Source organism: Miniopterus natalensis, chromosome 12 (genome assembly GCF_054644295.1).
Source record: "Miniopterus natalensis isolate mMinNat1 chromosome 12, mMinNat1.hap1, whole genome shotgun sequence".
Taxonomy (NCBI): Eukaryota; Metazoa; Chordata; class Mammalia; order Chiroptera; family Miniopteridae; genus Miniopterus; species Miniopterus natalensis.
Genome location: NC_142092.1, coordinates 52304188 through 52318253, shown reverse-complemented (window position 1 = coordinate 52318253; position 14066 = coordinate 52304188). Strand labels below are relative to the sequence as shown.

The 14066-nt window shown below is 43.9% G+C and overlaps 1 protein-coding gene across 4 annotated transcripts in view; it reads right to left on the bottom strand.

Annotated features, from left to right (window-relative positions):
- Window positions 1–14066, bottom strand: part of PLPPR1 (phospholipid phosphatase related 1) — a 172567-nt gene that overhangs the window by 5063 nt on the left and 153438 nt on the right. For all 4 annotated transcript variants that reach the window (XM_087822792.1, XM_087822790.1, XM_016225009.2 and 1 more), the window contains 3 exons: window positions 9346–9596; window positions 4840–5016; window positions 1029–1160 (listed from right to left, as the gene is read on the bottom strand). In XM_087822792.1, coding sequence (XP_087678918.1) covers window positions 1029–1160; window positions 4840–5016; window positions 9346–9596 — 560 coding nt within the window. The remainder of the gene's footprint in view (window positions 1–1028; window positions 1161–4839; window positions 5017–9345; window positions 9597–14066) is intronic.

Sequence of the window (14066 nt, the reverse complement as noted above, 5' to 3'; positions counted from 1 at the left end):
AAGATTTCAAGCTAAACAGATTGTTACTGAAAATAAACAGTTAGCAGAACTCAGCTACCTGAAAAAAGTGGCATGATAACAAAAGCCCTGTTTTATTATTAGCCACTCTCTCTCTGTCTGCTTAAAGAACTACCCATCCAGCTCTCTGATATGCCAGCTATGCGGCCTTGGTGAGTAATTTAACACCTAGAGCTTCAGTATTCCTATCTTTAACCTGGGCATGAAACTATCGATTCAATAGGTTTTTGTTCAAATGTGTTTGTAAAGCCCCTTGCAACTAACTGTCTAAGGTAAAAGTGAGTGAGCAATGCCATCTGTCAGGGCTCCTTTCAGCTAGCAAGCCTTCTCCACTGCTTTCCCTGTCTTCTCAGGCAGAAGAGATATTTTTTCTTCATTTATGCTCACACAGCAAATCTTGGACCTGAGATTCAGCATGCTAGATTATGATGACTCATTGATATCCACCTTTCCCAACCATCTGTGAGTGCTCTGAGGGCAAGGATCGTATGGCTAATTATTTTAAGTATCCCTGGTATAAAGAGAGGTCCTGGTGTAAATTAGTGATCTGTAAGTACAGTTGCATTGAATTTTTGATTGTTGTCATCAGAACAGATCCAAAAGGACACCTACATCTATTTTGTTAATGACCTTTTAAATGTGCTTCTAGTTGACATCTGACACTAGATGTACCAAACCCTTTTTCTTTCCAAATATTGTCCTAGTTACTAAATCAAATAGACCTCCCATGTAACTGGCCCAGGTTTCCTAACTGTGGTGTTACATTGGAGACCAAGGTGTCCTGAAGCAGCTGAGAACTTCCCGAGAACTGAGGATTGCCAAGCCTCAGAACCAACGCAGGACTAACTGAGGGAAGCTCTGAAGCTCCTGAGCGTCTTCATACCAGACTTCTACCACTCCTGGGTAGATGCAGTGGAGCCCTGCTTTCAAGGCGAGGAATGGATTAGCTGACCTCCAAAGAAACAGGCCTGGGCCTGTGGTTCTGGTTTGCTATCGCTGCTTTACTGTACCTGTGCGCTTAAGGTTTCCAGAGGGCTCTCTATCCTTGGGAAAGCCATTAGGGGTACTCCACGGGGATCCTCGGGTTTGGGTTTGGAAGGAGATCCTTGTGTTCCTTTAAAGTTATGGACCACACACATTCCCTGCAGGATGAGGGGTAAAAAGATTGGGTCAGACTACAGCCATCAATGCCTGGCCATCTCTGAGGGTGGCAGGCTTTCCCCTAAATGTCATTGCCATAGTGACCTTTTTTCCTTTGAGTTAGTGGGTGGGGCATGGTCCAGGTGTCTGCTGAGCTGGTTCTAAGTGCTGAGGAAGCATCTGTTTAATCACCAGATGGCCAGTGATAATCAATCCACCCACTGAGCCTGTTTCCTGACCTGTAAAAGAGAGTAATATAATACCTACCTCATAAATCCATAACAATTAAAAGACATTATGGTAAACCACCTGATAATAACACCTAGCATTTACTGAGGCCCACTATGTGTCTGGCATTGTCCTAAGAGTTTTACTTTATTTCATTCAACCTTCTAAACAATCTTACAAGAAAGGTGGTACTATGATCATCTCTAGCCTAGGTAAGGAGGCAGAGAGAAGCTAGGTAACTTAAAGTCATAGAGAGATTCAAACTCCAGAGAACACACCACTATAATATTTTGCCTCTTAACAAGTGCCAAACATACAGCAAATATTCATTCAATGTTAGCTAGTCTTTAACTCCCACCTAAGATGATCATTCTTAAATTATGTGGCCACTATTTGCTTGAGGTTAAATAACTCAGTAGTGACACTTCTCTTTTATTGCTTCTGTTAAAAACCTTTCCTTCTAAATTACTACCCACTTTTCTTTATTTCCTACTGAGGCTTCTTCATACCTTAGCCTGTTTTTACCACCTGCTCTGCTTCTTTTGCCCATGGAGAGTTTATCTGCTTCTTTCCACACTCTCTCTTCCGTTGTTCTGTGTCTTTGTTTCTATATCCAGTGCCCTTGAATCTTTCCTGTCTTTCTTCAAACCCTGCAGAACATTTACATAAATATTCTCTACTTCCCTCCATCTCTGCTTAAACTCCCTCCATTCAGGAAATGGGAGAAGTGGGAGGTGTTGAAGTTGAAGAGATTCTGGAGTTGAAAAGACTCAGGTTAGATTCATGGCTTATTGGCTGAGTGGCCATTGGGCAAGTCACTTACCTTTGAGCCTCGCTTTCCTCATCTCTAAAATCAGGATAAGAATCCTGTTAGGGTTGTCCTAGGAGCACATGCTGTGGTGTACATACAGTGTAGGGTATGTAGTAATTGCTCAACTAATAATCTCCCCTCTTTCTCCCACTTTCATCTTCACGGGAAACACAAAACAATAGTGAACATATGCCGCAAGCGTGCTCCGATTCTCCGACTCTCCTCCCTTTTTCTCTGTCTCCTCTCCAAGTCTCTTCTATGACCCCCCACATATCCCAGCTTACTCTGTGTGTGTGTGTGTGTGTGTGTGTGTGCGTGTGTGTGTGAGTTGTGTACACGTGCACGTGTATACAGTGTGGTCTGTCTCCTGCCAGAGCAACTCAATAGCAGGTCTCAGTCTTACATAAAGATCATTTGTGGAAAACAAATTTTGACATTTGCCATCAGTTGAGAAGCCAATAATAGACCCAATAGTAACTGAGTGGTAGGAAACAGGGCTGTGAGTGACTGAGAGAAAACAAGTTTAATGTTAAAGCAGAATTTGTATATGGGGCCTTAGCAAACACAAAGGATTTTATAGATTTCACTCTGGAAGGGCCCCATCAAGTTTCTTGGGACAGTCAACACTCTCTTTCTCTCCAGCTGGGGATGGCTGGCCCTAGGATGATGGACAGCAAAACTGGTTGGCTTTCCCTTTGAGCCCTCTCATTTAGGCACCGTTGATGTCTCTTTGAAAACTCTCTTCTCTGAAGTCATCTCTAGTCTTTCCCTCTTTAAAAATAGCAATCTTAGGAAAATATCCCTTATGAGACATCTATCAGCACCTCAGGATCAACCTCAGCACCGCTTTTCCTGCAGTTTCACCTAGACAATTTGCATTCAGGTCCGTCTTTCACTATAGAAGAAAAGCCAAGATCCATTAAAAATAAATTTGAATTAGAATGGAGTTTCCAAATCAGTATTCTGAATAAATGTGAGCATTTTCTGTATCTTAGCAGGTAAAAACACTGGGAAACTCTGTGTTAGTGGTTGGGAGAGGTATGTGTGTATTTTGTATGTTGGGGAAGACAAGGAGGAGTGAGGTCATAGGACAGTGAAATCCTTCTATGTGAGACGCCAGCCTTAATGAGTGCTTTGGACCAGAAAGGGCAAAATGGGCATCCAAAAGGGACTGTGATGGCTTCAGTCTCAGAGGGGAAGCTGGCTGAATATTGTTAGTAATTCACTTCATGGGCAACATGTGAATCTCCAGGCCTGGTGATTTACTGTAAATCCTTTTGGGCCTATTTTGAATCTTTTATGATTATTAAAAACCTGCACCACCTGGCTAGGTGTGGCTCAGCGGCTGAGCATTGACCTAGGATCCAGGAGATAGAGGTTCGATTCCCAGTCAGGGCACATGCCCGGGTTTCGGGCTTGATCCCCAGTAGGGGGCGTGCAGGAGGCTGCCGATCAATGATTCCCTCATCGTTGATGTTTCTCTCTCTCTCTCTCTCCCTCTCCCTTCCTTCCTCTGAAACCAATAAAGATATATTTTAAAAAAACAAACAAAAACCCTGCACCTCCATGGTATGCCCATGCAAAGGAATGCTATACAGCAAGAAAAAGGAACACATTATTGATACATGCTACAACATGAATGAATCTCATAATAATTACACTGGGTGAAAGATGCCAGAAAAAATACATACTATATGATTCTATTTCTATGAAATCCTAGGAAAGACAAACTAATATAGAGTGATGGGGAGATCAGTGGTGGCTTTTGAATGAGGGGAAGGGGAGGGTGGGAAGAAGGATTATCTGTATGTCAAAACTGATCAAATTGTACACTGTATGCGCTATTTGTAATATGCCTATCATACCACAATAAAACTGTAAAAAAAGACAAAAACAATAAAAATTAACCTCTTTGCTTCCAATCCAACTCAGATTAAGAGATTCCCTAGTTGAGCAGGTAGCTAGGCCCCCATTTATTTGAGAAACTAAAATATCATCAGAAATGTAAACATATGGAGAGAACTGCATTAACCACAACTCTTCCCCAGGAAGATTATAACATGTGGTTGAGAAGCCACTTGTAGCAGAAATAAGGCATGTTCAGGTAATAACAGAGGCCTTCTGAAAAGTTGAGGTGTGGTTAGCTGAGGGTTTTCATTTTTCTGAGTGCGATTTGCAAGTCTGGGCCAGAGCCGAGTTTCTTGGGATGCTGGAGAAGGGGCTGCCTGCTTCCACCAGTGGTCTCTGCTCTCTGTTCTTCCCCTAAGCAACACTTAGCTTCTGCTCCCAACACATCCTGAACAAATATTTTAGAGCAATGGTTTGAAGGTATGCAAATTACTAGTCTGCCCAGTCCCAGTCCCAAGCACAGTATTGAAGAAAGTAGAGCAAACCATTCTCCCTGGGCATTCCTCTCCCCAATCCCCAGGGCGAATACGCATTTCTGAAAGAAGGGCAGCTTTAGAAATCCTTCTTGCAGCAACAGGATGCATAATGCTTGGACAATAATTGCAACTCACGAGTTTGAGGCCAGACGAACATGAGCTTAGACTGTGATGTCTGGGAACCTGACTCCCCAGGGTCTTGGGCAGCCTTTCAGAGGGCACAGGAAGGAAAAAGTTGGAAGGGGGAATCTGACCTACCAGAAACAGGGCCACAGCAGTGCCCAGGATGAAGCCTGCGATCACATCGGAGCAGTGGTTCCTATACTCGGAGACCCGGTTGAGGCCCGTCAGGAAGGCCATGCAGAGGGTCCCGAGGCACAGCACTGGCTTGGCCAGTCGACTGCTCTTCGTCTTGATTGTGCTTGTGATGTACATCTGGAACAGGACAGAGACTGGGGAGTGACTGGACCGCCTCCTCACCTGGTGCACACCCATGCATACATGTGCACACACCATACATGCAAACAGGGGCTATGCCATAGCAGCCACGGTAACCAGGTGAACAGCTCCCCTCGGCTACTTGGTAAAGAGTTTGGGTAGAAAAAGAGCGCAGCAAGAACAATGGATAGATGTCCATTAATCACAGTGTTTTGTATTGTAGGGGATATGTGAACAGAAATTACGGTGACATGAAGAATGACTGCATAATAATATCAGATTCAGAAGACAGAGTTTTAATGCAACCAATTAAAGCACCATTTTGGGTATTAGGAATCCCAGAGAAGATTCTCAGATACCAAATAAACCTTCTATGAGAGTGAATTTTATGGAGGAGAAGACCAGGTAGGTGAGCAGCTGTACATTTTAGTTTTTGCGTCCCCCATACTTCTGATTCTTCACACTTCTAAGCAATGAAGACAAGAACATTTACTGATTAGTTGATTGACTGAATTAGAACCTCCCAACCAGTGTGTGACACAAGTAGATTCAGTAGTGCTGGGAAATTGATCTGTGCATTTCTTGGGACAACCATGATCAGCTTTATCCGTTCATTGACTTCAGCGTATTTTAAAATTAAAAAAATCTGTGTGTCACGACATACAAAACATTTAGGAGACCTGCACTAAGTAAAGAATGATTAAATTTATGACACCTGAAATTTATGAAGCCTAAATGTACGTAGGCTGTTCTTCTTTTCATTTAATTTTATTTTGCAATCACAGTTGACATTCAATATTATTTTATGTTAATTTCAGGTGTAATATGTAGGCTGTTTTCATTTTAGGAGCTGGGTCAAGTTTCATAGGCTCAGTTATCAAATGTGTCCCTATGGCCTAGTTAGAAAGATACGCCTCTTTCATGTAAGTAAACGCTGTTAGATCACCTTTGGTAATGGTTACAAGAAACCAGTAGAGGGCATTATTGAGCCATCATTTCTTTAACAAAAATGATAAATGAGTTTGCAACCCTGAAAAATAGTGTGCTGATACTCAAATTATAGTCTGTGCTGTATTTGTGTGGCCTGAACACATACAAGTTCAAATAGATGCATTTTACAGTATTACAATGGAAACTTTTAATTTCTTAGGATGATGCTTCATCATGGTGCGAATACAGGATGATGGGACTCTCTCTCTTCATTGCATGTAGCAGGTAACTGTGGTTAGATCGGAGCTACATAAACTAGAGCAGATTATAACACCTTTCTGGGCTGTGTAAGAAATGCTATGTAACATTTATACTAGGTATATTTAGTTTCGTTTTTTATGCTTCTATATTGTTTTTTAAATATAACCTTTATAAATCTTTCCTATTAAATTACAAACTATGAGAGTATGAGTCCTACAGTTAATTAGTATTCTTCACAGTATTAACTAGTACTTAGGAAATGTTTGTCGAGTAATTTCTGAAAGCATCACACGTAATAGGGGCTCAGAAATGTCTGCAAAATTGGAATCTTGCATCAGGGTATACCTGATGATTGTGAGGCATGATTTGAATGGAATTATATCTGAATCCCTGAAATATGCTATAGCTGCATCTATTCTGAGTGAGCTGACTCTACTTACTTCTTTCTCCCCCAAATAAGTCTATATCTATATCTTACTTGATGAGAGTAGTTTATTATGAGTAACAGATTTAATTTTATAATGGTAGTGTAACATTAATTTCACACAGCAATGACTTGAGTCTGATAAAAATACAGAAAAAGGTGCAAAAGTACATTGCTTCATCCTGGCTCGTGTGGCTCAGGTGGCTGGGCATCGCCCTATGCACTGAAAGGGTGCCCTATGCACTGAAAGGGTTCCCAGTCGGGGCACATGCTGCGGTTTCGGGCTCTCACATCAACGTTTCTCTCTCTCCCTCTCCATCTCCCTCTAAAAGAAACAAAAATATTTTTAAAAAATTACATTGCTTCATATAACTTAGGTTCTAGATAATTTAAGGCAAGTCAATATTTTGAAAATTAAAAAATATGCTGAGTGCCTGAGAGGACTTTCTTTGCTTAAAAAAATGCCTGGCCTAGTTTTTTGTTTTTTAAGCAAAGAAACCTCATTGATCTGCTTTGTAAATTGAGGCTTCTGTATGATTTATGTTCATGTTTCCTTAACGTGGGGGCAGCTGAAATGACTTATCACATATTCATTATGGAGAAGATCTAAAAGGAATAACTAGGAAGACATTCTGGATAATTGGTGGTTGACAAATTGGTCCTATGGATGTGATCCAGTAAACAGGACACAAAGGAACCGTTGTTTTAAGGAGGATATTTAGCAATTTATTTTAAAGTCTACTAAAGAGACCAGACTGGTAGTCAGCCACCTCTTTTCCGCCCTGAGTGCCTGTAATTCAGAGTAATTACGGGAACACACTTTGGTCAGAGGCAGAGTCTCAGGGGAGGCGGAGGGGAACATGCTCCCCGGGGGGTGGGGGGGTCTTCAGAATCCCTGGGAAGAATGGACAGTTTGGAAGGGGGCTTTCTTCGGTCTTCTCTTTCCCTCACCTTTCATTGAGAATCACCAGACCAGTCATATCCTGAACGTAAAATTCACAGAAGGAAAAGGGGTGTTTTCCACCAACAGTTGTGCTTCCACAGTAACTGCATGATATCCAGCCTTTGCGCCCCAGCTCTCAGCTCTGTGAAAGTGAAGGGGCCAAAGTTTTTCCACCCTGAAGCTGCCTTTTTGGGATATTGATTTTTTTATTATTTTTTTTAAAGTACACAGATTATGTACGGGCCATTAAACAAGTTTTTTTTGTTGCTCTTTTTAAATATATATTGATTTCGGAGAAAGGAAGGGGGGAGAGAGAGAGAACCATCAATGATGAGAGAGTCATTGATCGGCTGCCCCCTGCACGCCCCCTGCTGGGGATCGAGCCTGCAACCCGGGCATGTGCCCTGACCAGGAATCGAACCCTGATCTCCTGCATCCTAGGTCGATGCTCAACCGCTGAGCCACACCTGGCCGGGCTGGGATATTGATTTTAAGCTGTTTATTAAGAAACAGGACTGGGAAAGAATCTGTGAACCTCCCCGCTTTCCTGCCCAAGAGATTCAGACAGAGAAACGTGCTTCAGGAAGGAGATCCGGGCCTTCGCCTAATTTGAATTAAGTGTGGTAAACAAGAGGGCTTCAGGCAGAGCCTGTTAGCTAGATACCCCGGGTCCCACAGTTTCCCAGTTGCCTAGTGAGGGTTTTCCTGCCGTGTGTGTTCCTCTTCCCCTCAACTACCTGTAACTCACCCTTTCTCACTCCTGAAATCCAACACCCGGGTCCCCACCTTTCTCCTTTGTCCAGAAATGTCTCACATACCCAATGCTGTTTCATTGTTTTTGGAATTTTATGGAATGATCATGCCTATGTGCACACCCCCCCAAGGACATATATTGAACTTTGATTTTTCTCTTGTTACTCTGTCTCTGTTAATTGGATAATTAGCCCAGAAGAACTTAGAAGGTGGGAGGGAGAGTTTAGCCCCCATAGAAGCACAGGCCAGAGAAAGGTGAAATGAGATCATTTCCCAAATGGATGCAATTAAGGGGTAGAAAAAAAAATAAGAGGGATACCATCGTTTCTTCTTGTATTTTAAGATGTGGGTTGCACTTTAGGTTTTCTCTGTGATAAGAGCTAAAAATTGAGAAAACAATCTAGCTTAGCCGGGGCACCAAAGCCTGTGTGATCTGGGGAGCGGGGAGAAGTGAAGCTTTGGGTGTTGGGGATCATGCCGGGTCAGCCATCTGTGCCGGCAAAGCAGTGGAGGAGCGTCAGGAAGGGCGGAAGCAAGCCGTGGCTTTCCCCAGGTGCGTGCACTGCAGGGCCGGCCCTTCACCTACCGCCCGCGCCTGCAGATTTGTAGGCAGGCGTGAGGAACGCGTGCCCGTCTGCAACCAACCAAAACTGGCAACGAGCACTGCTGTGGGCAGTGAGAATCCAACACAAAGCCAGAAGCCTGGGTACCAGGTCTGTGTGTGCTTAGCTATTCTCGGGCCTCAGTTTCTGCATCAGTAAAATGGGAAGATTTGACTAAGTGATTACCAACATTCTTTCCAGAACTAATCCTCTGGCAGCTCAGGATATTGCATTGAAATTTTAGGGGTGAGGGGAACAGCACTGTATTACATAGGAGAAAGATGCTGTAACAAGACTTTAAAAATCACTTTAAGTGACAGTGACGAGCCAATGGGGGTGAAGAGGGCAGAAAGACACACATCCCAGCCAGAGCTCAACTTGGGAGAGACGGCAAGACTCGCTTGCATACTCACCGTGGCATATAAGGCGGAGTAAACGCTCAGAGCGGCGTGCTTGGAGGGAAAGGATCTCCGAGCCTTTTCGATCACTTCCAGGTCCCCAGTACAAATGTTCCCATTGTTTATGAACTGCTCGTGGGCCCGGCAGTCCGCACTGGTGTAGTTGGGCTTGCACACCGTCAAGAAGTATGGCGTCAGGTGCCCAGTGACTACTTGTCCAGCGTTTACAAAAATGTCAGTAGCAAAAAGCCCAAACGCAAATACTCCTACAAGGAGATTTAAAATAATTAGAAATGGTGACACACACCGTCGACTGGTTTTGTCCCTGAGAGGAAACAGCAGTGAATCCAAACGACCTATGGAAAAAGTCTCCCCCCGAGTCAAATTGTCCCCTCACCCTTAACTTTCCAGGGAGTGGCCCCTGCTTCTCAAATGACTCCTTCATCCAAATTGATGCAAACACCTTGCTGTTAGCATTGCAGTTGTTCTATATAAGTAAATTAGAAGCAACATGTTCTAATGGAAAGAACTTTTGAATTTTGGAGTCATAGAGACGTGGGCTCCAGTCCCACCTTTGGTGACTCAATCACAAAATAAGTTATTTGCTGTTTCTGAACCTTGGTACCCTCAGTCACAAAATGATTGAGGGGACCTGTGATGGTGCCCAGGCCTAAGCAGTTACTCAACATCAGCTCTCTTTCTATAGAAAACAGCTTCTCCCTGGTGCCGTTTGGAAATGCAAATTCTCCTAATAGGCGTTATCTATCACACCTGGCAGGTGACAGTGAATGAGGTTAGGGAGTTGTCCTTAAAAGAGAGAAAAAAGATCACTGGATGTTTCATTTGATGTTGAAAGAGGAAATGAGAAGAAACAGCGTGTTAAAGAGGAATGTCGCTGGTTGTAGCAGTTTGCCATTGCTGCTCACAAATTCCCTACAGAGTGCCTTGGACCACCACAAATGTATCCCCGCACAGCTCCGAAGGGCAGAACTGTAACACAGACTTCACTGGGCTAATACCAAAGTGTAGGCAGGGCTGCATTCCTTCTGGAAGCTCCCGGGTAGAATTCATTCCTTGCCTTTTCTGGCGTCTAAAAGATGCCACAATTCCTATCTTGTGACCCCCTTTCAGCAATCGTATCATTATGACCCCAGCTCCCATTTTCACATTTCTTCCTCTGCCTCCCTCTCGCTTCCCTCTTATAAGGACCCTTTGGTTATGCTGGGCCCACCTGGATCATCCAGGACACTATCCCCATCTCAAGATCCTTAATTTAACCACACCTGTCAGCTCCCTCTTGCCCTGTAAGGTACCACATCCACAGTCTCCCGGGGTTAGGTGTGGACATTTCGGCAGAGACGGGCAGTGTGCTTCCCATCACACGGCTGTTTGGCTGAGAATCCTGAGGCCGGGCTTCATTTTCTGGATTCTATCTGTTCTCTGGTAAATTCCACAGGACTCACCCCACTGACCTTGAACTTGGACAGGCAGATTTCCTTACAGGAAGCTTCCCTGTGAATTCTTTCAAAGCCTCGACAGTACATCTAGAGATTAGTTGTTAAAGGTATCAAACATATCAAGAGAGGCCACGCAGAGCCAAGGTGTGTACAAGTCGCTAGGACGGATGAAGCTGATTTTTCAAATGCAGCTCAATTATGGGAGAAGTTGGCAAGTGCGAGAGGCCGTGTTACCCTGGTGAATGTCATGGGTCTGCTATAGTTGCAATTAAATGTCTGCCCGATTTTGACTCCCGTATTCAATGTCCTGAATCTGCAAATTGTGCTGATATCAGCACTCCAAAGTTAATCCATTCTAGCAGAAGTGGAGGCCGGTCTGGCTGAAAGCTTCATCCGGTGTTCATGGTGATCTGTATTGATTGCCATAATTTTCCTTTTTGTGGCTTTGCCAGGAAGGGCTTTCTCACAATGAGAAAGGGCTCTTTCTAGGGCGTCCGCCAGCTCGCCCTCGCAGGGTCTGCCCCCCAGAGCAGGCATTCATTGATCACCCATGGCAATTTTCACCCCTACATTCTGGAAGTCTGAACGGTTAGGACTTTTTTTTTTTTTTACACCTTCCAGCAAGCTTCTCAAAGAGCAGATCTGTTTTTTCCAGGGGGCAGTAAGTCTGCCTAGACATTCTTTTCCAGGAAACGAGGGTAATTTATGATTTAAAAAGGGAAAAGTGACAGCGTTTTCCTCTGGCATTTTATTTGTCAGAAGTGCTTCCAGTTGGGGGGCGGGGTGCTGTTCTTTTGGAGACAGAGGATTTTGAGGCTCCTTGGCTCGCATCTGAGGTGTCAGCTCTGTGGGCACAGTGACTGTGACAGGCAGTTCTCTTGGCTGTCCTGTGATAACATTGCTGAAAGTTGCTTTCCTCTCCTCTCCGCCTCCTCTGGATTATGTCTCCTGATGGCTCCTCTCCTGATGGCTTAACAAGCATCAGCTTTCCAAACATTTCATTCTGGTGCGTTTGATGTAGCTTCAGAGGGCACTGCAGCAGCCAGGGCAACCCGCCTCCCTGGCACAGGCCATGCCAACAAAGGGCAGTGGCACCTGGAGCGCTGGTGATTCACAGACAACGGCAGATCCTACAGGGCTTTTGTGAGAAACTCCAGCCATGCCTGGCACTTACCTCCAAGCTCCCTGTGTGTATTTTACAAACCTCAGAAGCTAAAAATAGCTACTTTTGTCCTCAGAGTCAGCAGGAACACCATTGATGGTCTCCTGTATTGCAAGGTATGATTTGAAGGGGATGTTTTAAAAATGTCTAGGTGCCCTAAAATTGGTGTCTAAAATCCTTGAAGTGAGAGCCTATATTTGAAAATTTAACAGATACGTTTTTCCATCCCTGTAACCCTTCCTCCTAGTGGGTTCTGTTTATCTTATGGCTCTGCTCCCAGCGGTGTGCCTTGCTTCAGGGGAGCTGGCTACATTTCTGAATGGATTTGCAGCAGACACAAAAGTCTAAGAGCAAAGTGCTTTGGATTGGCGAGAGGTATGTGCTCCAGACACCCAGTGCTGTTGCTTTGATTCTTTGGAATTCTGAAGAGGCTTGGCTGGGATGACCAAGAGCCATGGTCTGCAGGATGAGACCCCTGAGTTTCAAAATCAACCCTAGAGCAGGGGAGGCTGGGCTGAGGGTGCCACCCACGCGAGGAGGAGCACCCTGCCTGGCCTTGCTGCAGGAGCAAAGGGCCAGTGCCACGCTCCCTGCCTCACGCTGGTTGTCAAGCTGCAGGGCAAGGGCAATGGCAACCTCCAGAATAGTTTTTGGAACCCCAGTTGAAGGGAGCCCTGTGCCCCTCAAGGTGTAGCTCGGAAGCCCTGCACGCCAGGTAGAATTCCACGTTCAGGTGGCACCAGAGCGACAGGGCGCCTGACCAGCGCTGACGGCAAGACAGCAGAATCCATCACACGCCTGAAAACTGCGAGTCTCCCCGCGAAGGCCGTTTATCTGCGGCCCCCGCGCCCGTCTCGCTTCCTCACAGGGACATACTGAGCTGGTGGGATGTTTGATTAGGGCTGCCGTGGATACCAGAAAATAATGATAACAATAAAGATAAAAATAATGGAAGCTAATACACTGTGCTCAGTATGTAGCAGGTGTTCTACATGCCCGAAACACCGCTGCTCCGATTCCTCACCCCGCCTTGTGCGGCTGACACGACCGCTGTCTCCACACTTCACAGAAGGAGAAACTGAGGCATAGAGAGGGCCCATAACGTGACCAAGTCCACACAGGTAATAAGTAGAAGAGCTGGGATTAGGAACTAAATAATATGGCTCTAAATCTATACTCTTAATCGTTGCCCTCTGAGCTTATACTTTAATGGACTTTAAAAAAATATGGGTGGGCCTCAGGCCACGAAAAAAATCGCCTTAGCTCTGTATGCTTGGGAACACACACACACACACACACACACACACACACACACACACACACCCACCCCGAGAAGAGGCAAGGATTTAGAGCCTGCCCCTGATGAAATGTATTGTGTCGAACAACAGAACAAAATTTCCTTAAATTTTTAGTCAGCAATTTTCCAACAAGAATATGACATAAATACTTATATGTCAGCACTGATTGAGGCACTTTTCTCAATGAATAATCAACTTTTTAAAATAGTGTAATATAAATACTATTGGTGCAAATTGATCTGCAGACTTCAAATATTATCTTATGCTTCAAAAAGTAGTTTCTGACAGAAATGGACCAGCTCCTTGGATAGTTACTTTCAGGAGTTCACAGAACAAGATTCTTTCTCTTTCTCCCCTAAGACTTCACAAAAATACCAAGGACTATCAGCAGTCTACTTGTCTTGATGGCACAGTTTTAACCCTAAGTATAGATTTTATTTAAATTGATTAATCTGAACCTCAGTTACTTTATATCACAGGCTTATTATGCAAATCATAGAAATAGTTCTACAAATACTTTGTAAATTGTGAGCTCTATATAAATGTTAGTTATTATTTTTATAACTGAGGGAAGTAGATGTCCTCAGTATTTTAAATAAGTTGATCATAAAATTAGTTTGGAAACAGAGGAAAGAGTTAAGAACCCTATAATTACAACAGCTTCAAACAACATATTCAACCCCATGTGTTATTGATCCTTTGTATTAATAAAGCACTTTTTAGAATACCAAGATGTGTGTTTTTTTTTAAAAAATACGCTATATTTGTCATATTATAACTACTCATCATAATAAAGTGAAGATGAAGGATAATTGCTTA